At 60.1% G+C, this 22,588-nt stretch overlaps 6 protein-coding genes across 6 annotated transcripts; 4 read left to right on the forward strand and 2 right to left on the reverse strand.

Moving 5' to 3' along the window:
• Window positions 1–9: 9 nt before the first annotated feature.
• BXZ73DRAFT_49434 (glutathione S-transferase C-terminal-like protein) lies at window positions 10–971 on the reverse strand (the record flags this gene model as incomplete). The annotated part of the gene is made up of 6 exons (XM_048020251.1): window positions 10–85; window positions 147–224; window positions 283–459; window positions 517–642; window positions 698–856; window positions 910–971. 6 exons carry the CDS (start codon window positions 969–971, stop codon window positions 10–12), a joined length of 678 nt encoding a protein of 225 aa, XP_047876268.1.
• A 4,052-nt stretch (window positions 972–5,023) lies between these two features.
• Window positions 5,024–7,120, forward strand: BXZ73DRAFT_102988 (cytochrome P450 98A3; the record flags this gene model as incomplete). The annotated part of the gene is made up of 10 exons (XM_048015439.1): window positions 5,024–5,225; window positions 5,284–5,413; window positions 5,530–5,742; window positions 5,800–6,194; window positions 6,249–6,266; window positions 6,313–6,583; window positions 6,638–6,679; window positions 6,732–6,767; window positions 6,815–6,961; window positions 7,036–7,120. The coding sequence occupies 10 exons, from the start codon at window positions 5,024–5,026 to the stop codon at window positions 7,118–7,120; spliced, it is 1,539 nt and encodes a 512-aa protein (XP_047876269.1).
• A 1,507-nt stretch (window positions 7,121–8,627) lies between these two features.
• On the forward strand, window positions 8,628–10,579 carry BXZ73DRAFT_102989 (cytochrome P450 98A3; the record flags this gene model as incomplete). The annotated part of the gene is made up of 10 exons (XM_048015440.1): window positions 8,628–8,679; window positions 8,746–8,875; window positions 8,928–9,116; window positions 9,183–9,409; window positions 9,510–9,638; window positions 9,694–9,707; window positions 9,766–10,037; window positions 10,109–10,240; window positions 10,294–10,440; window positions 10,495–10,579. The coding sequence occupies 10 exons, from the start codon at window positions 8,628–8,630 to the stop codon at window positions 10,577–10,579; spliced, it is 1,377 nt and encodes a 458-aa protein (XP_047876270.1).
• Window positions 10,580–14,824: 4,245 nt separating this feature from the next.
• Window positions 14,825–15,721, forward strand: BXZ73DRAFT_90969 (mitochondrial ribosomal protein L23; the record flags this gene model as incomplete). Its single annotated transcript, XM_048025816.1, has 1 exon — window positions 14,825–15,721. One exon carries the CDS (start codon window positions 14,825–14,827, stop codon window positions 15,719–15,721), a length of 897 nt encoding a protein of 298 aa, XP_047876271.1.
• A 1,680-nt stretch (window positions 15,722–17,401) lies between these two features.
• BXZ73DRAFT_102991 (cytochrome P450) lies at window positions 17,402–19,709 on the reverse strand (the record flags this gene model as incomplete). Its single annotated transcript, XM_048015441.1, has 8 exons — window positions 17,402–17,489; window positions 17,551–17,697; window positions 17,769–18,171; window positions 18,359–18,455; window positions 18,595–18,820; window positions 19,068–19,256; window positions 19,309–19,438; window positions 19,499–19,709. The coding sequence occupies 8 exons, from the start codon at window positions 19,707–19,709 to the stop codon at window positions 17,402–17,404; spliced, it is 1,491 nt and encodes a 496-aa protein (XP_047876272.1).
• A 188-nt stretch (window positions 19,710–19,897) lies between these two features.
• BXZ73DRAFT_78814 (uncharacterized protein) lies at window positions 19,898–20,601 on the forward strand (the record flags this gene model as incomplete). Its single annotated transcript, XM_048022940.1, has 2 exons — window positions 19,898–20,288; window positions 20,321–20,601. The coding sequence occupies 2 exons, from the start codon at window positions 19,898–19,900 to the stop codon at window positions 20,599–20,601; spliced, it is 672 nt and encodes a 223-aa protein (XP_047876273.1).
• Window positions 20,602–22,588: the final 1,987 nt, after the last annotated feature.

The following is a 22,588-nucleotide window of genomic DNA, read 5'->3' on the forward strand; positions in this document are numbered from 1 at the left end:
TCGCTCTACTCAACCGCCCCGTTTCTCCTCCCACATCGCGATGGTCTTCGCCACTGCCGGCCTCGCGAGAAGTTCGTTGTGCCATCTAGTCGTCGTGGGGGTTATTGGGTAATGTCCAACGAGCAGCAACAAGAACCGCGACGCACCTCTTGAAATGCGGGAAGTCGTCCACGTTGAGCCCGTCCCAGCCCGCAAGAGTGTACTTCATCGTCGAATAGTTCCACCTGCGAACACGGCGATGTGAGCCACGCGCACTGATCCCACGAAGACAGGGGCGCATACACGATGAAGGACAAGTCCGCGGCGCTCGGCTTGTCGCCGACGAGCCACTGGCGCGTCGCGAGCGTCGCGTCGAGCACGCCGATGACGCGCACGATCTCCTTACGGTAGCGCTCGATGGCGCTCGGGATCTTCTCGTGGTGGTAGAACGTGAACCATCCGGCCTGGCCAAAGTACGGGCTGCGCGACGGGGCGGAGTGAGCACGCGCACGGACGGGGACGGGGAACGGTGCGTACCCTTGGCCCGAGGCCTGGAAGAAAAGCCACTGCGAGAGCAGGATGCGGTCTTCGAACCCTGCGAACGAGATCTTGCGCTCGGTGTCGTACTTCTCCACGAGGTACTCGATGATGGCGCAGGACTCCCTATTGAACGGAGTCAGCGTCCAAGTACGGGTGGTGTACGGAGATATCGGAGTACCAGACGACGAAGTCGTTGTTCTTGTGGTCGACGAGGGATGGCACGCGGCCGTTCGGGTTGTACTTGGTGTGCGACTCCAGCTTCTGATCGCCCTTCAGGGTGTCGAGGTAGATGGACTCGTACTCGAGGCCAAGCTCCTCAAGGATCATGACCACCTTCCTGTGAAAAAGGCTTGGACTTCGAGCAAAACTTCCGCAAGAGAGACAACTCACCATGGATTAGGAGGCGGGCCAATCGCTGAGAAGAGAGTGAAGTGAGGTTTTGGCGAAGACATAGTGATCCCAGACTGCGAGGGCTGAGGGGATTTCCGTTGGACTCGGTGCTGTAGGGAAGACTGAGGGTTCGACGTGCCTTTTATCCACGCATGGGATTCACAACCGCGCGTCGTTGGCTGCCGTGCGAAGTCGAAATCTAAGCCCGAGACACCAGACGCTGAAGGTTTATGAACACCGGGGTCGGGCACGTAGTCCGATGGCCGAGTCTCGGAAAGAAGAATTATTAGTGGGACAGTGAGAGCGCAGATCATCTAGGACTTGAGGTGGTAGTAACCCAGGTGCTCGGAGACGACCCGGCGGACTCGAGTCCGAGCGCATGAACGATTGGCGTACCCCTCGGCCAGGATGGGACAAAGATCCGTTTGGTATCCTCTTCCATGCACCCCGCTGCGCTGGAGGGAATACGCGAGGCGTTCGAGAATGCGAGCAAGGAAACGTGAGTTCGGCGCCGTACTCAGTGTGGTCCTTGACGAAAAAGTAATTTCAAGCGGGGGGCGGCCGGGCGCGCGGCGCGTTTTCAGGCGCTTAATTCTGCGCCAATGTTTGTTCGCTGGGCGTGAGCGAACGAAGCTTGCCAGGCGCGGAGAAGCGTCGGTGACTGCCAGCGCAGCTTCCCCTGCTGCGGGAGAAGGCGGGGTCTACTTGCCGAGCCCAGGCTTGTACTCAGCCAAGTCGTATCGAATCAACATGTCAGCACGGAACTCTCGTGGATCGTCTTTCGCTGAGGCTCACCACACGCTGGCACAATCTCCCGCAATAATTCGGCTTCTGCTCCGGGGAGAAGCTGCCCCCGCACGACTTCAAAGCTTCAGCGGCGCAATCGACATTCCGGCGCTTGTCGATTTTCTCCTGTCGCATCTTGCTCCTTGTCGATGAGGTCACGAAGGGCTTGAAAGTCGGCGTCGCGAGCACCTCCCAGAAATCTGGCGCCGAGTCGCGGTCCCTGGCGTTACGGTAGCGCCATCCCGGACGGTACTGGAGAGGATAGAGCAAGAAATGGGTGGAATCAAAATGGGTTCAACTTTCCGACTCCTGGAATCGAACTTCGGACTCATTCGTGGGAATTGCTTATGTACGCATGCCAATTTCCCGTTTTGCTGATCCACGTGCACGTAAGTACTACTACATCATGACGGCGACCACGACGCTGTTCACACTGGCCTCCTGCTAATCCATTCAAACACTCACAACAAGGAGGGGTACTCTGAGGCACGTCATAGCTGTCGAAGGCATCAAGAGACTAATTAGGCTCTGCCGTACGGCATCCTTCTAGTTTTCTGTGAGCCTCTACTCCTCGGACGTCGGCACTCGGGGACAGGATATTCATGTTTCATTCTGGGCGCACGGGAGGTACCTGCATATCCAAAGCGCCCTCTGGGTGTTGACGTCTGTCGGGCTCTGACAGCTCTATAGAATCCTTGAATCCCGTGGCTGGCGCCGCGCAGCCCGCGGGTCCCCTGCGAGCCGAGACCAAACGGGCCCTTTCGAGCTGCTCTCTCGCGCCGTCCGGGCGGCAGAAAATTTGCGACTAGCCCCTTGAAAAACGCTGAGACGGCGATCATAGAGCGGGTGGCGTAACAAGCTCCATTTTCGTGGGCGGCCAGCGGTTACATATGTACTCGCATGTGTGTGGCACAGGTCAGCCGCCACCAGCCGCCGCAAATTCGAATTACGCACAACTCTTGCGGTATCTCTGGGAATACCCATGGAGAACCAATGCTGCGACGCCACCGGCCGGGGACATTTATGTAAAGCTCTCCAAGTGGAACGACCCCCGTCAACCCCCCTTCTCTTCCCTTGCTCCCCTTAACTACGCACAAGGCCTTCAAGCTGCTGCAAGGACGCCGGACAGCGTCCCTGACCACCCACACCCTAGTCCACACCCCTTCACCGTCTCGCACGTAGAGCGCGAGGTGACCGGCGCGAGGTGCTCCGGTGAGTAAACACGCACGGTCCTGGCCCCCTCGGCTTTCCAAACCTTGCCGCAATCGAAATTCTCATCGCAGCTTATAGGATGCCGCCCGAGGCGCCAACGTATACGGTATCACCCACCCTAGATCCCCGCCGCCCGGTCACGATGCCTATCTCCCATTCAAAATCAACGCCTCGCCATCCCCGTCCGCGGGACGCGTGCTAGCCCCGTATGTCCAAGGGATCCCCGTCTCCGGCGACCACACACGTGAACAGCCTCAGGGTTGGCTCGCCTGAGGTACAGGCGCGGCTGCACACGGGATCTGCGCCGACCCCGCTATCGGTGGCGGTATGGGCGCCGCTCTGAGTCTGACGCTCGAGCTGGACAGGCTATCACCGAGCACGGGTTCTGGTTGAAGACCACACGGAGAGCATGGCAGAGTGTGTATTCAAACGACACACGGTAGCCCATCGCGGTGTGGCTCAATCTTCCGGACGCCGCGACCTCCATTGTTTCGCCCCTTGACCAGCTACTAGTCAAGTACCCGAACGCCGAGGAACAGGCACTTGAGCGTGGCGAGGCTGATCCGAACGAGCGTACGTCATAGTGCACTTGGCTTCAACCGGGGTAGAGGAATTCTCATCGAGAATGATTATAACGAACTCGTGGCGGTGGGTTTCGAGACTCTTCTCAAGCTCTGTGCCCTTCACCGCCGAGCTGCTCCGGGCGATTCTAAAGCAGCGCTTGGTCACTGCGCAATCGCGAAACCTGCACCACACGTGCACCACGATGACGGTGCCGTGGGGATGGAGTGGTCGCATCGGCGGCGACGGTCCGGCGCGGCATCGCGATGGGCGTGACGATGTGCCAGCGGAGGTCCTCCTTCGTGAGCGGGCGGAAGTACGGGCAGCGAGGGGACGTCGTCGAACGCGAGGACGCGGTCGCGGCCGAGGACGCGGCCGAGCTCCAGCATCTGCGCCTTTTGTGCTACTTCAATGTGGCGCGGCGGGGCATTCACCGGGTATGGTGAGAAAGTATGCATGGATTGAAATGTGGGTCTGCGAGAGGAGGACCGCGGGTGGAAGATGCAGAAGTACGCGAGGAGCGTGCGGTGTCTGAACCCTTGGCAAAAGTCTCGAGATTAGGATTCCGTACGCGACACAGGGGGTGCCCACGCACAGGGTCTATGTTGTGATATGCTCCAGTCTCGCCCCAGAGCCGTGAGACTTCGGTTTTGTATCACATCGATCCAATTGATCAGTGTCCACCGCAGGAGGACGAGGAGCAATCTGATCAACAGCCAGCAGTCGGAGTTTGCTTTCCAGTTCTCGGGCGGCCTTGGTGGGCGCCACCGCGCCACGGCACGTGGCGGATTGTTCCGGAGGGAGCCCTTCCGCGTCCATTCCTGGTCCGCTCATGCCGCGGCGGCCACGGGCGAGGTGCGTCTTCTCTTGTTTATCTTGCCGCGCGCGCCGTGCAGCCGGCGGGGGTCTGGAGGTGGAGAAGCGGGGACGAGTGCACTGACCTGCAAGTGATGCGCCGTTAGCGAGGCGGCCTCGGATTCGGCGCAGCTCGCACAGGCAATCGCGGTCGCGACTCGCAACAGAGCGCGACCGAGTTTCTGAAACTCGCCTCCGCCCGGCACGTGCGGCGGGACCGATCCCCGACCGACACAGGGTGGCCTTTCGCCTGCCCCTCTCGTTCTCGTCCGCGCCCTCCCGCGCCCTCCGTCGAGCTCGAGAGCCGCGGGCGCGCCGGGTCGGGGGCGTCCCGCTCGCCGTTTGGAATTGGAGGCGGCGTCGGGGGCGACGAGCAAAGCCTCGCCCGCGTCGGGAGGGGATCAGAACTGCGGCCCCTCGACCTCCGTCACGTCATCGCCGCCCGAGTTCGAGGGGATGATCTCTCTCTCTCTCTCCAGCTCGCCCATCGCGCAGCCGTCCTGCGTGCCCTCGGCCACGCCCGCGAGCGTGCCTCTCACGGTCATCAGCGGTCCCAACTTCGCAAAATCTCGCCCAGATCCGCTCGAGATCCTCTTCGCGGGCGGCGGCGGACCACTCGCATATAAGTACCGCGCGCGCGAACCGTTCCGTCCTTCGCTCACCTCCACCACCCTCACCTCCGCCGCCCTCTCGCTCCACCATGCCCCTCGACCCATCGACATCGTGGTCGTGGGTCGCCCTCGCCCTCTGCGTTTCGCTCGCCGTGGCCTGGGAGGCCAAGACGCGCCGGAGACGACTCCATCTTCCCCCCGGCCCACCATGCGTTCCTGTCCTAGGAAACGCCCTCGACCTGCCCCGCCGACATCTCGGTCTCGAGTTCCAGCAGATCTCTGACAAGTATGGTATGTGGCGTCCCATCACTCTCGCAGAACCTCGCTGACACTCGCACAAACCCCGCAGGCGACGTCGTGTACCTGGATGCGCTCGGACAACCGATCCTGCTCGTGAACTCGGTCAAGGTCGCGCACGAGCTGCTCGACAAGCGTTCGGCGAATTACTCGGATCGCCCGATGTCGGTCATGGCCGAACTGTCAGTCTACTTGCTTGCTTCCCTGCCTCCTGACCTCCACTCGCGCGCGCGGCTCGCACCCACCCCGCACCACCTCGAGCGCACGCATGCTGACCTGACTCCCACGTCCCGCGCAGGACGGGCTTCGGATGCATGTTCATGGTGCACAAGTACGGCAACCGCTGGCGACTCCATCGGCGCGTCTTCCACCAGTCTTTCAACTCGGACGCCGTCGTCGAGTACCGGCCCATCCACGCCGCGCCGCCCGCCGCCTGCTCGCCGCGATCCTCGCCGCACCGCGAGAGCTCCAGCGCCAGATCAAATTGTGCGTACCCTTACTGCGCCCAGTGGTCGCCTTCCATTCTTCCCCGGCGCCCACTAACGCCCCTCATCCTGTTTCCCTGCAGCACGTCCGCCTCCCCGCTGATGCGCGTTGCCTACGGCGTCGACCTCGAAGAACCTAACGACCGCTACTTCCAAGTCGTCGAACGCGTCTCCGCCGTCGGCGAGGAGATTTCTGTACCCGGCCGTTTCCCAGTCGAGGGCCTCCCAAGCCTCCGTTACATCCCGGAGTGGTTCCCGGGCGGAGCCTTCAAGCGCTGGAGCGCCGAAGCAAAACGCTACTTCCAAGAGTCAGTGAACACCCTGTACGCCGTCGCCGTCGACGGGCTCCACAAGGGGACGACGAAGGAGTCGTTCGTTACCCGCCTGCTCGAGGACGTGAGCTCTTACGATCTCGAGGGCGGAGACGAGCCCGACCTCGAGGCGTTCATCAAAAGCGTCGCGATCTCCATCTACGCCGGTGAGCCCTCCCTCGCTGCCGTCTGCCCGTATCGACGCTCACGACCTGACACAGCGGGCTCCGACACCGTCAGTACCCTCACGCGACCGCTCCCCGTGCCGTGCTAACGTCCACGCAGACCTACTGCTCCATGCAGCCTTCTTCCTCGCGATGGCGATGTTCCCGGACGTCCAGCGCAAGGCGCAGGCGGAGCTCGACCGCGTCGTCGGCCGCGACCGCCTCCCCGACTTCAGCGACGCGGACGACCTCCCGTACCTCCGCGCGCTCCTCACCGAGCTCGCCCGCTGGCACATCGTCACCCCGATCTCGAGCCCGCACAGCGCGATCGCGGACGACGAGTTCAACGGGCACTTCATCCCCAAGGGTACCGTCATCATCGTCAACATCTGGTGAGCCCGCCGCCCGATGTGCGACGCCCCCGCGCTGACCGCCGTGCCGTGCAGGTCCCTCGCGCGCGACCCGGAGCTGTACCCCGATCCGGACGCGTTCGTCCCCGAGCGCTTCATCGACGCGGCGGCAAGTTCGACGTCTCGGCAGGGATCCGACTGAGATCGCGTTTGGCTTCGGCCGTCGGTAGCCTCCTGGGTCTCCGGCGGGACATCGTGCTGACGGGCGCGCAGGATATGTCCCGGGCGGTACTTCGCGGAGGCGTCGCTCTGGGTGGTCATCGCGTCGGTCCTCCACACGTTCACCATCAGCCCGCCCGTGGACGCGGACGGGAAGCCGGTCGCGCTCGAGCACGACACGGCGACGCGCGGCGTCGTTGCGTGAGTCTTCGTTTCTTTCCTGGGGCTCCTCGTCTCACCGCGGTGCTCACGGTCGTGGTTTCTCGCGCACGCAGGCATCCCGGGTTCCACGACTACGTCGTCAAGCCGCGCGACGCGCAGGCGGAGCAGCTCATCCACGACACGCGCAACGAGGCATGACCCGCCCGCGCGTCTTGCTTCTTGCTCTTGGGACGCGGCGTTGGCTGCTCGCTCATTGTGACCAGGGTCCCACCCGTGCGCGGCCGAGGCATCTAATACACAACAGATCGCTATCCTCCGCAAGCCATCCGTGCATCTCATCGCCGTCTTCGCTTTCTCAGTCTCGCCAAATAGAGTCTCGATATCCCAAGCTGCGTGCGCAGCTCGTGGTACCATCGCGGCGACCCCTTCCTTCACCATGATTCGGAGGTCCACACATCGAAGCGGGGGGGGATGCGACACTATCTGCCCCGCCGAGCTTTTTCTACGTGTATGCGTATACCTAATTAGCTCCTTTGGAGTTTTTTTTTGCTCTTGTGGGCGCGTTCGTCGACCGCCCACAGACGCACCTTGAAAATGTACACGGTTGGTAGACGATGTTTGCGTGCCCTGGCGCTTATTTGCTTGCCCCGCTCTGTCGGATTTTGCCGGGAGGAGCTCGATGCGTCGCCGCGAACGCTGGCGCCGGTGACCGTTGCTACCACTGCCATCGGGATTCGGCGTTCCTCGGACTCTGGAACAAAGTGCGGTCTGTCTCGTGCACGCTGCTCGCTCCCTCTCTCGTATGCTCTGGACAAGTGCACAACCCGAAGTATGGCTGGAATCGCGCCTCCGTTCGACTCGGATAGAGCTCGATCACTGCCTGCGTGTGCTTCGAGCAGTACTGTTATCGGTATGACGTATGTGCTCCTATTTTGTGTCGCTTGCTCTGGGCGTACGTGTCGTTTAAGCTCAAACGCGTCTTTTGACTGCCAGGTGGCGATGTGTGTGCTTGTGTGTGGCCCCTGGCCGGGGGCCCTCTTCCGACTGAGACGTGGGAAGCGAAGGAAACGAGCGGCGGACACGCAGGACACGCGGGTGTCGGAAGCTAGGAATGAATCTTTACCCGAAACTGAGGGAACGCACGGTCGTGAGGGATGGCGCGCACGATCAGACCAGCGTCGTGCGGTGGTCGCGTGGAGCACGAAAGGCACGCGGAGACCGATGGCGCGCGCGACTCAACATAGCGCGCGCGACGCGTCGCGTCTTGACGCGAACCCTCGAGGTTTACAGAGCGCGTTGGGTGGTGGGCCTATATCGCGGTGGAGGCGCGGCGTGGGAACGTGGTCCGGGGGCGGGGCGGGGACGAATGCGCGAGTCGAGATCGTGCCGGCGTCCGAGTCCATCGTCAGTTCAGTCTGACTGCCACGTGCATGTCTCAGTGTTGCACACCGGAGGAGGGCCCTTCAATCTGCGACAGCGGTGACTTTCGCCCTTCTTTCTGACCCCGCAATGTGGTATATAACAGAGCACGACGCTGGACCTCACCGTCCAGTCCCGCAATGGTCATCGACGCCTCCTCTCCTTGGGTATGGACCGCAGCAGCCTCGGTCCTTGTCTCCCTCTTGTGGCAGTCTCAAGCACGGAAGCACCGTCGCCATCTACCTCCGGGTCCTACACCTTGCCAATCTTGGGAAACGCTCTCGACATGCCACGTCATGACCTGGGCCTTGAGTTTTGGAAGCTGATGCAGAAGTACGGTATGAAACAACCTTGTCGCGCTCTAGTGTTCGTGATGAGCTCAGACCTGATGATTCTCATCGCAGGCGACCTCGTGTATTTGAACGCCTTCGGGAAGTCCATTCTTGTCGTCGGGTCATGCCAAATCGCGCGGGACCTGCTCGAGAAGCGATCCGCGAACTATTCAGACCGCCCTGGTTCTGTCATGGCAGAGCTGTAAGCAAGTTCTGCTTCCTCGTCAGCGACCCCTTGTCCATCACACATCCAGAACAAATTTCGACAAAATGTTCGTTCTTCACCGCTACGGCGAACGCTGGCGTCTCCACCGCCGCGTCTTCCACGAGTTTTTCAACATCAACGCAGTCTCCCAACTCCGGCCGGTCCAGCAAATATCGGCCCGGCGATTATTGGCCGCCATCCTCAAGTCCCCCCGCGACGTCGCTGCGCGCCTGAAATTGTACGTCCCAGGCGTCCGCACTCTAGTGGCGGGCGATTCAGCTAGCTCATTCTTCTCGCGTCGCAGTTCGATCGCCTCGAATCTGATCCAGGTCGCGTACGGCATAGAGATGATCGAGGAGGACGACAAGTACTTCGAGATGGTCGAACGCATCACGGAGACCGGTCAAGCGATCTCCGTCCCTGGTCGGTTTCCCGTCGAAACGATTTCAAGCCTGCAGTATCTGCCCTCGTGGTTCCCCGGCGGCGGCTTCAAGGCGATGGCGCGCGAGGCCGCGGAGCACATTGAGATGTGTGTCGCACGCTGTACAATATCGCCGTGGATGGGATCGTGAGTATGACGCCCGCGCGCCGCGTAAATCTCTGACGGCACTGATGCTCACGTTTCTTGCAGCAACCGGCGCCGCGCGGGAGTCATTCGTCTCTCGCCTGCTTGACGATGCGAGCAAGTATGACCTGGAGGGTGCCGGGGAGCGCGATCTGAAGAGCTTCATCGGCGACCTGACGATTACCACCTACGCAGGTACGTCTCCCCGACCACTCGCCATCCTGTTGGTACTGATCAGTCCGTTGCGCAGCTGGCTCTGATACTGTGACTATCTTCTCGCCAAGTCGTCTCGTCCAGCGAGCTTACGTCCCCATGACCTTAGACCAACGCTGCGATACGCGCCTTTTTCCTTGCCATGGCGATGTACCCCGACGCCCAGCGCAAAGCGCAAGAGGAGCTCGACCGCGTCGTCGGACCGGATCGTCTGCCCGACTTCTCCGACATGAATTCCTTGCCCTACCTCGGTGCGCTCCTCAAGGAGCTGATGAGGTGGCACGTCATCACGCCCATCTCCCTGCCCCACGGAGTCGTGGCAGACGATATGTACAATGGGTACTTGATCCCCGCTGGGACCGCCGTCACCGTCAATGTCTGGTGCGCGCTACTGCTCTCCTCGCCACACACGCGGCACGCCCCATTTGACTTCGCTGACCTCTCTTACACAGGGGCCTCGCGCACGATCCCGAGCTCTACCCCGACCCAGACGCGTTCCTCCCGGAGCGGTACCTCGATGCGACCGGCCAGCTGGATCTCAGCAAACCTGCGCCTTCCGACTGGGCATTCGGTTTCGGTCGCAGGTACGCAGTACTTCCACCTTCCAACCGCATCAGCGCCGCTGACAATCGCCCAGGATCTGTCCTGGGCAGCACTTCGCGGAGGCGTCGATGTTCATCTACGCCGCCTCGATCCTCTACGCGTTCGACATATCGCCTCCCGTCGACGGCCACGGGACCCCTGTCGAGCTGGTGCACGACACAGCGACGATCGACATCGTAGCGTCAGTCTGTGTGCTTCGTGGTCCGTGTCCGAGAGAAGCTGACGAACCCACCAGGCACCCTCCTTTCCACGACTACGTGGTCAAACCCCGCTCTGCACACGCGGAGCAGCTTATTGTCGCTCACCGGGATGATGTCTAAAATAAGTAGACAAACTTTTGGTCTTACAATCTTGACGACTTCGCGGATTTAATGTTTCGCCGAGCGGATAGAAAGCGCCGGCGTGGAGAGCCGCAGGGAAAAGTTACAGAAAATCGAAGTGTAAAAGGGCCATAACGAAGGATGACAGTGGAGGAGGTTTGTCCGGTAAGCGCTCAGATTGAGCCGCTTATGTGACTGCAATGCTCCAGGTGGCGTGGGGAGTTCGATTCTCGATGACGCCATTGACAGCGCGACACAAACGCATACATGCCTACCCTTTCTTTCAGACTTTATAAGCTCTCGAAACACCGCTGTCGCCCATGATCTGCATAATCGTGTCTCACGCGAAAGTTTTGAGGACGAAATCCACTCATCACGTCCGTGAACGCCCGTTGAAGGCAATATTCGCAATCATGGATCACGCAACGGTCTCGTGGGTTCATTCGCTTTTGATGAACCAGCTTGCTTGTGGGGACTGAATTGAAATGTAGTCGTGCTTGGACAGGTTGCCAGTGCACTTTCCCAAGCGATCGAGGGTCGGCTGCGCCCAGGCTGTGCCGTCGGCGGACACCGCTTCCTCGCACAGTCGAACCTCCGATACCCTGTGCCCAGCGGCGCGGTGCGCGTATTTCCAGGAGGTTTGAAATACTAGCCAGCGGCCGTCCCACGACCGAAGTTCAAACCCACCATGCAGTCCGCCATCGAGCAGACAGCAGGTATTCGTCGCCCGGCGTCGCCCGATGACGTGGCAGAACAGGCCTCGACGAAGAAGCCCAAGCACGCTCGGGCCTGCGACTATTGCCGTCGCAAGAAGAGTGCGTATTCCACGTGCGGGCGTTCCTCAGTTCACTGATTTCCCTCCCCAGTTAAGTGTGCGTGGGGTGATCCGCTGCGGGGTAATTCTGGTCATCATTCAAAGGCTTTGATCTAGGCGATAGGTCGAAGATGCAAGGTGACCGTTGCTCAAAATGCGTCTCGCGTCGGACCGAGTGCACATACGTTGAGCCTCTTTACGTAAGCTATCCAACCCACACCGACCGGGAGCAATGAAAGCTTACGCTTTGCACAGAAAGATTACTATCCAGCAAGGTAGACCATTTCCCTTGTATCTCCGACATCCCACTTAACTCCGGTATAGCTATGTCAGCGGTTTAGAGAATCGCAATCAGCAACTGCAGCGACTAATCGCGAAGGTAAAATTTCCAATCATTTTGTAAATGCCTGGATTGCTTTAACTCAAAGTCCTTCCTTCGTAGCTTAATCCTGATGTCGACGTTGAAAAAGAGTTAGGGAGTCTTTCCAGCGAAGTTCTTCGCAAGCACCGCTCAGGAAGGAGTTCTTCGGTACAAGAGCAGCCGATCGCTTTCCCAGGTGGTCAGAAGCGCACAAACTCTCTGTCAGCCCCCCATCACCTCGGTCCGAGGACGAAGAAGCGAGAATAGTGACAACGAGAGCAAACTCATCCAACATATAGCGGAAGGCTTCAGCAAGGTGACAATCGGCTCCGCTTCCGTGCGATACCACGGCAAGTCCAGTGGCTACGTCCTCTTCCAGTCTTCCATGGGTATCAAGCACTCGAGCGATGTGACTCTACCCGCGCTCCCGCGAAGCTCCGGCTACGACACATCGACCACGATGAGAAAGGGGCATACGCTCCATCCAGTACGTCTCTAGTTCCTCCTTCATACGCCATTACTAAACGCACTCGCAGTGGATTGCTCTTACTCTAGAGGAACCTCTCCCGCCGTTCTCCGACTTCCCTCCTCCCGACCTCATGGAGTCGCTCGTGACTGCTTACTTCACTGAGATCGAAGACGGCGGGGTCCCGCTCTCAACGAGCCCATCTTCCGCGCAGGCATCGGCAACAGCCTGCACCTCGTCGACGGCGACTTCGGTGCGACGGTGCTGCTCGTGTGCGCGAACGGCTCGCGGTGGGTGCGCGACCCGCGCCCACTTCTTCCCGAGTACAACGACCCACATAGCCGTGGATGGGCGTGGTTCGCGCAGGTTGAGCGTGCGCGCAAGAGCCTGCTCGTGCCGCCCACGGTGTACGATTTGCAGATATGCGCAGTACGTTTCCTCTCTATCTTTTTTCGGGCTGAGTCGTGGCTCTGATCCTCTGAGTCCCGTATTTCGCAGCTGATGGCTACCTACGTTGCGAGCACGGATCTGGGCCAGGCGGCTTGGATGTACGCCAGCATGGGAATTCGGTTGGGTGTCGACCTCGGCGCCCATCGGAAGACGTTGTATGGCAACCCGCCGACTATCGAACAAGAGCTTATCCGGCGCGCCTTTTGGTAATTTCATTACTGCGCAGCTTTATATTTTACTGAATCGGCCGCTCATGAACTTCTACTTATAGGCGTTTGGTGTTCATGGACTGGGGGCTATCCCATGGGATCGGTAGACCGTGTGCTATTGATAGTGAAAGGTACGGAATGTGCTGCCTTGGGATTCCGGCTCAACATCGTCTTCAGTCTCGACTTGGGGCCAATCATAGAATGCGACGATGAATACTGGCTCGGCCCCGACGGGAAGCCCTCGTTCAAACAGCCATCTGGTCGACTGGCTTTGAAGTCCGTTGTGGCCAATCTGCTCTACCGCCTATATGAGATCTTGCAGTACGCATCACGAACCATTGTATGTGTACTTTCTGTTCGTTTGTCTAGAGCCTCAACTCACGAGTTTTATCAGTATTCTATAAACAAATCCAAGACGCTATATAGGCAAGGCGACGTTGAATGGGAGAAGCGTATCGTGTCCCAGCTCGACGCGGCGCTTCAAAAATGGATCGACTCCATCCCCGAACCCCGTGGGTACTCCGCCCATACCCGTCTGCTCACAGCTTCTGACACTCACCACGCAGTGCGCTGGAATCCGGACGCGCCCGACGACAAGATACTCCAGCTATCCTGCACCCTCGTCTGCCACTACTACATGCTTCTGATCGTCACCCACCGCCCGTTCATCTCGACACACCGCGACTCGCCCCTTAGCGCCTCCTCGCTCGTCGTGTGCACGCACGCCGCACGATCATGCGTGCGTACGATGGATCTCCTCTACGACCGTCTGGGGTCTCCGGGCATCCGGAACCAGGGGATCATATACTTTGTGGCCGTTGTGCTGCTCATCAACGCGTGGGGCGACTCGCGCTCGGGGCGGACGCTGAACATCGACCAGGACATGCGATACGTCGGCAAGTGCATGCAGATGCTCGAGGAGTTGATGTATGAGTACGTTTTAAGATCTGCCTCTTCGTGTCGCTCCGTCGTTGACAGGCGTTGTTCTTGAAGGAATTACACCGCTGAGAAGCTCCTGTACGTTTTGGTGTTTCCTGCCACTACACGCCAACCGACACGCTCACCTTGACCGGCAGTGATTCTCTCCATCTTCTCACCAGCTCTGCGTCCGTCAAGCGAGGTCCGCCCACAACACACACGCACGATGGCTCGCCTGCTCAACCCGAGCTATCCCTTCCCCCGCGGCGAGGGCAATTCGTTCGCAGCACCTATACCGATGCGGACCCCCTTACTAGTATTGCCTCAAGCGGGGGAGGAAGTTCAATATCAGGATCCTCCGTCTTTCAGCGAGCCGAGCCAACCACGGAGAATATACTATCGGGCTTCTTCGACAGTGCGTCTGCCGCTCCGTCCGGCTGGGAGTCCGAACTCGCGGCATGCAACCCGGCCGTCCCAGGCTTGGAAATGCCCATGGACACTTCCTTTAGGGGTCTGAGCGGTCTGGGCGGGGAGGGAATGGTGCCGCTTCCAGCCCCTGGCAGACGCAAGACGCAGCGTTGCCGATAGAGGGCGGGCTTTCTGACGAGGCGTTTGCGTTGTGGATGAACGCGCCGACCTCGTTCGGGTTTGGGTGGGAGGATTGGAACGCGTTTGCGGCTCAGCAGACGCGTGGAGGAGGCTTCCAGTAGTCTTCCCAGTGTTGGCTCTGCTGTTCAACTAGTTGCCCGGTTGTAATTATCGGACTATGGTCTGTGAAATACCGGAGAGCAAAATTTGATATTTGGTGCCGTTTCGGAGTATGAAAAGTAAGCTAGTGATGATAGAGCTTCGAACTCCGCCTGAAAGCTCTCACGCTGTCACGCGCCGCGTTCTCCGCGTCCGACTGGCTTTCCTCCTCGTCCTCCTCAGGCCTCGGTCTCCCTTCTTACGCGCCATCCACAGCGACTGCGGCGACAACGCAGGCAACATCTACGGGGCCCCGTTCCTGTACCCTCACCTCTCCATCATGTTCCCCACCCTGCGTCGACTCTCCCAGCAGGCCCCCGACCTGGCGAAGGCGGCCAGGTCTGCGTCCACCCCCATGGCCATCCGCGCCCGCCGTGACAAAAAGGGCATCAAGTCCGACTTCCTCGTCCCCGACACGACCGTCGACGGCCTCTCGCCCTCCGAAATGGCGCGCTACCAGCGCCACCTGGCCACCGGCGAGCTCTTCCGCGAAGACGGCACGACGCCGACCCCGGCCGAATGGCTCGCGCAGCTGCACGCGCGGCGGAACCGCCTGCGCGGCATCAAGGAGGTCGTCCGCGAAGACGGGACGAAGGCGACGGAGGTCGTCGGCCAGAAGGTCTACCTGCCCAACATCCGCTTCGTCATGACCCCGAACCACACCCCGCCCGGGCAGCCGTACAACCCGTACGAGGCGACGTTCCGCGTGCCGCGCGAGGTGACGAAGACGGACGTGCGCTCGTACCTGCTCGCGGCGTACGGCGTCCGGACGACGTACATCCGCACGAGCAACTACCAGATGCCGGTCAAGTACGCGATCGGGACGCGCGTGAACTTGAAGCGGCCGACGTTCCGCACGTACAAGCGCGCGGTCGTCGGCCTCGTCGACCCGTTCTTCCCGCCGGAGATGGAGGACGACATGTCGGCGGCGGAGCGCGAGGAGCGCGCGAAGGTGCTGAGGGAGACGTTCCAGGCGGGCGCGCAGGACTCGCGGATGCGCGCGGTGTTCCTCAAGAACAGCAACAACCCCGACTGGAAGAAGCTGCCCGTTATGGGACGCGGGCATATCGTGAGGTCGGTTGCGGCGCGTAAGGCCGAGAGGCGGGAGGCGGTGGAGAAGGCGAAGGCGGACATGCTGGAGAAGCGGGCAGGGGCGGAGGCGGTGGCGGAGACATAGTGCGCCTTCGTGGCCTAGTTGTGCGTCCTCTTCTTTTCCCGTCCTTGCGTCGCGACCTCATCCGTGCTGCAGAGTACTGTATGTTATGCTATACGCATTAATGGGTCGTCTCGCTCCTCCACGTGTTCATTCATCGAAGTCGCCAAACGAAGTCAGCTCAACTGGAAGAACTTTCTGCAACACCATCGCCGATGCAAGTCTAGTCTGTATTTGAGTCAAGAACCCGATAATGTACTTGAGCGGCGACGACCGTCCACGGCTCTAAGTCTCAAAGCCAACCCCTTGCAATTCGACAACTCATCACTCTCAAGTATGGTTCCAATTGCTCCACCCGGATGAATTTCGACCATACACTCGGTACGTCCTTCACTGTGCCTGTCATAGTTAACCATCCCTCCACCGCAAAGTTCAAGGCGCGAACGCTTGTCCAACCCCGAACGCCAGGGCATCGAGGTCGCACATGGGATTCGATGTGACGTTGCCGGCATACAGGGTTATATACATAGACAATAAACCTTGATGTGACTCAGTAGGTCGTGGTCGTCGAAAACATCATGTTTGGCCCCGCTACTTTCCCGCTACGGTTTGAAGCTCCCGGGCCACAGCCACCACCGGTCATTCGCTTTCCCTTGCCGTTGTCTCATGGGCAACGATCCTTTCGGAAATTTTCTGTGTGCCCACCGAGTGTTCGACACGTACGTGGGCTGAAACTATGGATCGTTATGCTGCTACAATCCGGCTCCAGAAAACCACAACAGTGCTGTCTCAAACATTTTCACAGGAGTTGATGCGCCGTCACGGATAGTACTTACCCGCAGTGCATAACGGAGGGTCTTCGGTGACCGGATAGAAACCTGGTCATTCGAATACACGAGGGCTTAGAGGCTCCGTTTATGTCAGCTTCTGTGCAGAAGTACCATTGATGTACGCCGTAAGGACCTCTAGCCAGTCAGGCGCGCCGAGCATTTCAAACCAGAAAGAGGCCGTGATATGTCATGTTGCCGGCGGGCTACGTTGGAGATTGACTGCATCGATCTACTACTTGGTTCCATGCTGTTCCATTCGAACCGTTTCACTGGCTCGCACGTGGGGATCGTCTGAGAACATGCCATGACACAATCGTACGCCGTCTAGCCGTCTATCACAAGAAAGACAGATCGCGGTGGGGCTTCTATTCCGGACATGCGCCACCCGCGGACTCTACGGACATTCAGCGGTCGTCACGAGAATGAGCTTCTGTATCTGCGTTCTAACCGAGGCTTCCATAACAAAAGGTAATACAGCACGATGAACGAATGACCAGATTCCGTGGCGACAGAGTGGGAAAGACGATAATATCCTGGACGCGCGAAGTGGGACAAAGTACTCCTAGAACACCACCATATCATGTTAGTAATACATGGAGAGGAACGTGTCACCTGAGGGCACCCAGACAATGTGAAGGGGAGGATATATGCAAACGAAGGGGATACATAGGGCTGTCAAATGACCTCTAGTGTAACTATGTACGTACAGACTGCGGTTCCGCGGTCGAATCCATCCAGGTGGATAGGCGAGGGGTCGAATGCGGGGGGTATAACTGAGACCCAATGTAAATATCACAACTTGACAGCAGGCACGTCGTTTGCCGCCCGCCGATTCAGGCAGAGATACAAGAACAAAATGGCGCTCAGTCGTGCGCTACGCCGCTGTAGAAACCGAGGATCGGATGAGTTCCGCCCTCCGCAAGTCGCGCGGGGTGATGCGGAGCTGAAAGGGGGCAATGTGTCTGTCCAGATACACGAGTTAGCGCTGTGGATGTCTGTGGAGATAAACAGGAAGGGGCCTACGCAATAGCGAACTCGTTGCCCATGTGAACGTCGAGGCTCCTGGGCTGTCCGCGCACATCCAAGGCGGGGCTAATGAACATCGTGTGGAGAATGGACGCGCAGTGGATGAAGAGCGACCGGTCCGCGAAATGCATGCCCGGGCATATCCTGCCAAAGGCCCCCACGTCAGTCAGAGGCCGGAAACACCGCGCGAACCCCGCGTCAGCGAAGAAACTCACCGCCGTCCGAACCCGAAAATGTAGTCGAACGGATCGCGCGCGACGCTGAAGTCGAGCTTGCCGTCGGTCAAAAAGCGGTCCGGCCGGAACGCCTCTGGGTCGGGGTACGAGCGCTCGTCGCGGGACATTGCCCACGCGTTTGTGATCACGACCGAGCCCTTGGGGATCAGGAACCCGCCGTACTCGTCGTCCTGCTCCGACCGGTGCGGCACGCCGATCGGCGCGACGACGTGCCAACGGACCGTCTCGCGGATGAGCGCATGCACGTACGGGAGTGCGGGCGAGTCCGCGAACGTCGGCAGGCGGTCATGCCCGACGACGGCGTCGAGCTCGGCCTGAGCGCGGCGCTGGGCGTCCGGGAACTTGGCCATCGCGAGCATAAGGAGTGCATCGTCGCGTTCGCCTGCAGGGTGCGGAGGGTCAGCGCGAGCCCCCTGCGCCACCGCATGGAAGCGAAGAGCACTCACCGAGTCCGCCCGGCTTTTGTGGCGGAGGAGGAGAGTCGGACAAAGCGGGAACAAGAACGTGGGGGTCAGGGCGCGTTCAAAAGCCTAGGCACCCGTGGGGCCGCGGAGGACGGGAGCACTCACCGGCATATGTCGTCGCGGTGAGGTTCCGGGCTAGTTTCTCGTCCTCGCCGTCTTCGATCAACCTTGTCAGGATCGAGTCTTTGATCCCCGATTTCTCCTGTCGCCCATGCGTCAGCGTCTGCGCTCCGTAGTTCCCCGCCGCGGCCAGCCTCTCCGCCCTCTCGATCGCCACGCTTTGGGTGCCGGAAGAGTACTCACCATCTGCGCCGTGCGGTGTCATACAGATGGTCCCGCACATCCGCGATCTCTTTCCGCCACCCTTCCGCAAGCTTGCGGTATCCAGTGCCCAACGGGAACCAGTCGGGGAGGCGCTCCATGAAGGAGAACGCTTCAACGGGGTGCCGTCCGGGTGTGCTGATGTCCTCCGCGATGAGCGAGAGCCGTTTGACGAGCTCGTACGGCTGCGCGGATGATGCTGGGTCGATCCCGTACACAACGCGCAGAATTGCTGCGGCGAACGCGCTGTGTCATCCAGGGGCGGTTCAAGGGAGGACGCCGAGGCGGCGAGTGATGCGATCGCGTGGACGAGACCGATGGGAAGGCGAGGAGAGGTACGTCCAGTCAGGCAGGGAAGACAAAAAGGCAAAGCGTGTCAGGCCCTGATAATAGAGTTGGATCCCCGGCTGCGCTATAAGCCCTATCCGGCGCCCCGCGGGGCCACGGAACAGGGAAGCGGGGCAGCGAGCGGGAGGTAAACGGATTGACGTACAGCTTCAAGTGTTCAGAGAACTTTTCGGGGGTGGAGAGGAGGTTGTTGAGGAGGATGCGGTTTACTTGCGTCACAAGTGGCTCGTACGAAGCGAGTCTTGCGGGGATGAATTGGCCGTGGAATGCCTTGCGGTAATGGCGCCATTCTGGGGTGTAGTTTTGGAATACAAACATCCAGTCGAGGTTGGTACTAATGGCCATGTTAGCCAGTAGGGGGTCCGCCGCGAGGCGACTTGACTAACCGGTTGACCATGACGGACTCTGGACGGTTGGAGTAGTTCGCGGACCGCTTTTCAAGAATCTCGCAGGCGGCTTCGTATGACCCGATCACAATGATAGACTGCCCGAGAACTTTGAGGTATGAGACGTCGCCTGTAACAAGCCATTCAGCGTCTGAGATGGAACGCGGTGTGCGCGACGTTGTCCACATACCGTGCTTGAGCGAGATGTCGCGGAACTCGCGTCCCAGATGCGATTTTGGGAAATCGAGAGCGTTTCCAATGATAGGGAGTGGGTGAGGACCAGGCGGGAGATGGCGTCTTGCTTGTCGACGTGCGTACACGGTTACGAGGACGATCGCCCCCGTGACGAGGACGATCAGCCACTGGGAGGAGGTCATGTCTTGCGCGACGGGCTGCGTCATGGTTCGACCAAGTGAAGATCAATGTCGGATGGGAAGTACGCGTAGGCGGACGGTGAGCGCGTCGAAGTCGGCACGCGCGAGAGAAGAGAAGCAGCACGGCGTACCTCTTTCTCCTCCTTTGCCTAAAATACTGCGGCGAACGCCAGCGCGGGTGGATCAATGGATGAATACAGAGGCGGGAGCGGGAGATGGCCGCGGGCGCGGGCGGGTGTCGCCTCAGAGTCGCAGGCGGTGAAAACAAAGACGCAGGCGGCGATCCCGACACAATGCGGGTAGCGGAACGGGGTCGGACGGGTTCGTGCTGGCGACGCCTGCATTTGAACGGGACCGAGCCCGCCGCCCGAGCCCCGTGGCCAGAGAGCGTGCTGACCGACTCCCACGCGCGCGAGCGCGCCCCGCGACCCTGTGAGCCCGCGCAAGCAGCGGCAAGTGGCAGCAGCGCGCACGGGTGTTGGCGCGCGCCGGGCGACAGCAGGCGGTGGCGTCGAGGGTGGCGGAGACGCGTCTTCTCGACTGGATTTCCTGTCTTCGCGGCGGCCAGCGAAGCCGGCGCGCGCGGAAATACGGCGCGCACGGAAGGTGGGCGCGTGCGTGTGTCGTCCGCCCAACAGGGCTTTGTGCGGTGCGCTGGCGGATCGCTAGCGGATATAACAGCTCGGTCGGTGTCGAGAGGAACGAGGGCGGGACCGGCTCCGGCTTTCGTGCCGACAGAGCTCGCGACGATAAGCACTGCCCGAAGGCGCAGCTGATGATGCTTGACGGCATCTTGAGACAAGCCCTAACCCTGCTCTTGGTTGCCTTGCGAACCTTGAAAAGCGCTTGGGAGGCAGCACGGCCCGGGGCCACCTGCAAGCAGAATGTGGTCAGCCCGAGCTGGAACCAACACGAATGAACGGTAGTACAATCGCCTGTGGGGTTACATCGCAAGAGGATCTGGCCACTGTCCGTGAACCGGATGGCTAAAATCACTATCTAGAGTCTTCAACAGATCCGCTCTGATTTTATATGCCCACGCGGCGCTCCTCTGCAGGGTCATGAGACCGGATGGGATGGAATCAGGCAGCCATGCAAGAGTCGACTGCGCTCATGCATCTCCCATGAAGGGACGAAACGAGTGGCCATGTGGCGACAGGCAAGGCAGGGACGGAGCAGCAGAAGCGGCCGGGGTTGCGCCGGGGAGGGACTTGAGAATGCAATGCATAAGTTCTCACAGCCCCACTGCATAACCACACAACTACTTGCATGTCATGTCACACGACGTCCAGTACTCATGTCGCGGGGAACTCCAACGCAGCCGAAATGGAGCGTCCGTGAAGCTTGAAGGTCGGTAGGGCACGCTGCAAAATGTGCGGCTGACGGTGTTGCCCTGTTTCGGTCATTTCTGTTAGCGGGTCGTAAACAAGACACTCGCGCTGCTCGGTTGCACTTACCCGTGTCGTCCAGGCACCTGGAAATCCGCAAGAGTCCAGGTAAAGCAACGGCGACTTGCCCGCTGGAGGAACAAATGGATGATCAGCAATGGTAGAATAGGGGCTCAGGGACAAAGATGTAGCGTCGCGGTCTGGATCCTCGGTATGATGACTGTCGGCGCCCTGTGAACCGTCGGGCACCCGTTATATCCTCATCGATTAATAGCGTCCTTATAGCCCGCTATGGATATAGACTGAGGCTTGCCGGCCCGAGGAAGCGAGCCGCCGGCTGATCGTCTGGGAGGCGTGCAGGAAAATACAAGGCGTGCCGGTTTGGCATGCCTTCTATCGTCGTGCGTGGTCATGTGCCTTCTCCCGAAGCGTGTGGTCCAGCGATGGATATCTGGGGAAAATATCTTCCGGCGGGTGAGACGGAATTAAGGATGACGTGCAACGTTAATCTCCTTGGACATCAACACCAAAAAGTTGTTTTGCCGAGCGCGAGGTCCAGAGAATGCCACGAGGAACGCCAGCAAGTGGCCCCTTCACCCCAGGCTGATCGCTTCGACTTCAGCGAAGGCGCAGTGACAGCTCGCACTTCCAACACAATGTCCGTGCATCCACCGGCGCCTGTGGCACCCTCGCGAGTCTGCTCTAGACTTGGCGTGCGAGAGTCACTTCGAGAATACCGACGACCTACGATGGCGCGCCATGCTGCGATCACGGATAAGTCCGGCCACTTGCATACGCAGTGAGGCCCAGAAGTGCCGGGAGTTCTGCGCGAGCACGGTGCGCCCCTGTGCGTGCGGGGAGGAGGGGAGTATAAGTGCACCACTGGCGGCGACAGGAGACACCAGGCCTCGAACCGAGCATCCACACCAGCTCTCGCCTCTCCGGCGCACGCCCCGCGACGACGGCGATACGGCCCCGGCTGCCATGTGTTACAGCTTCATCAAGTACGCGAGTGGACCTGCGGATGGCGAGAACCCTACGACGAGAACCAATGGCAAGCATGACTCGGTAACGCCCCGCGCTTACTATCTGACCGGCCTCTGCACGCTCCATCCCACAGACAGACTGCCGCCGCGAGACGTGTAGACTGAGCGTGGCGCACAAAACAGGCGCACACGACTGCGACAGCGAGTGTGCTGGAAAGTAAGCACAAGGCCCTGTTACCGCGTGAAATGCACTCATCTCCGCGGGCATCAGTCTCACGGAGACCACCACCTGTCATGGAACGCCGCGAGATGTGTGCGCCGGGTGCCATGCGCACAGGCGCGGAACCGGTGGCCATCCTGGCTTCGCAAACGCCGAAAACATCCGGTTCCAATATGTGGTTGCCAGCCACAACCAGCATCGCGGGTAGGGCAGGCGGCGGGACGAGGCGGGAATGGAGGAACACACACCTAGCACGGGTTTAGGCGTATCTTGTGAGGGCGGCATCAATCAGGGTACTGAGTCTTCGCGGAT

This window comes from Epithele typhae (assembly GCF_022376455.1).
Source record: "Epithele typhae strain CBS 203.58 chromosome Unknown BXZ73scaffold_36, whole genome shotgun sequence".
In the NCBI taxonomy this organism is placed as follows: domain Eukaryota; kingdom Fungi; phylum Basidiomycota; class Agaricomycetes; order Polyporales; family Epitheliaceae; genus Epithele; species Epithele typhae.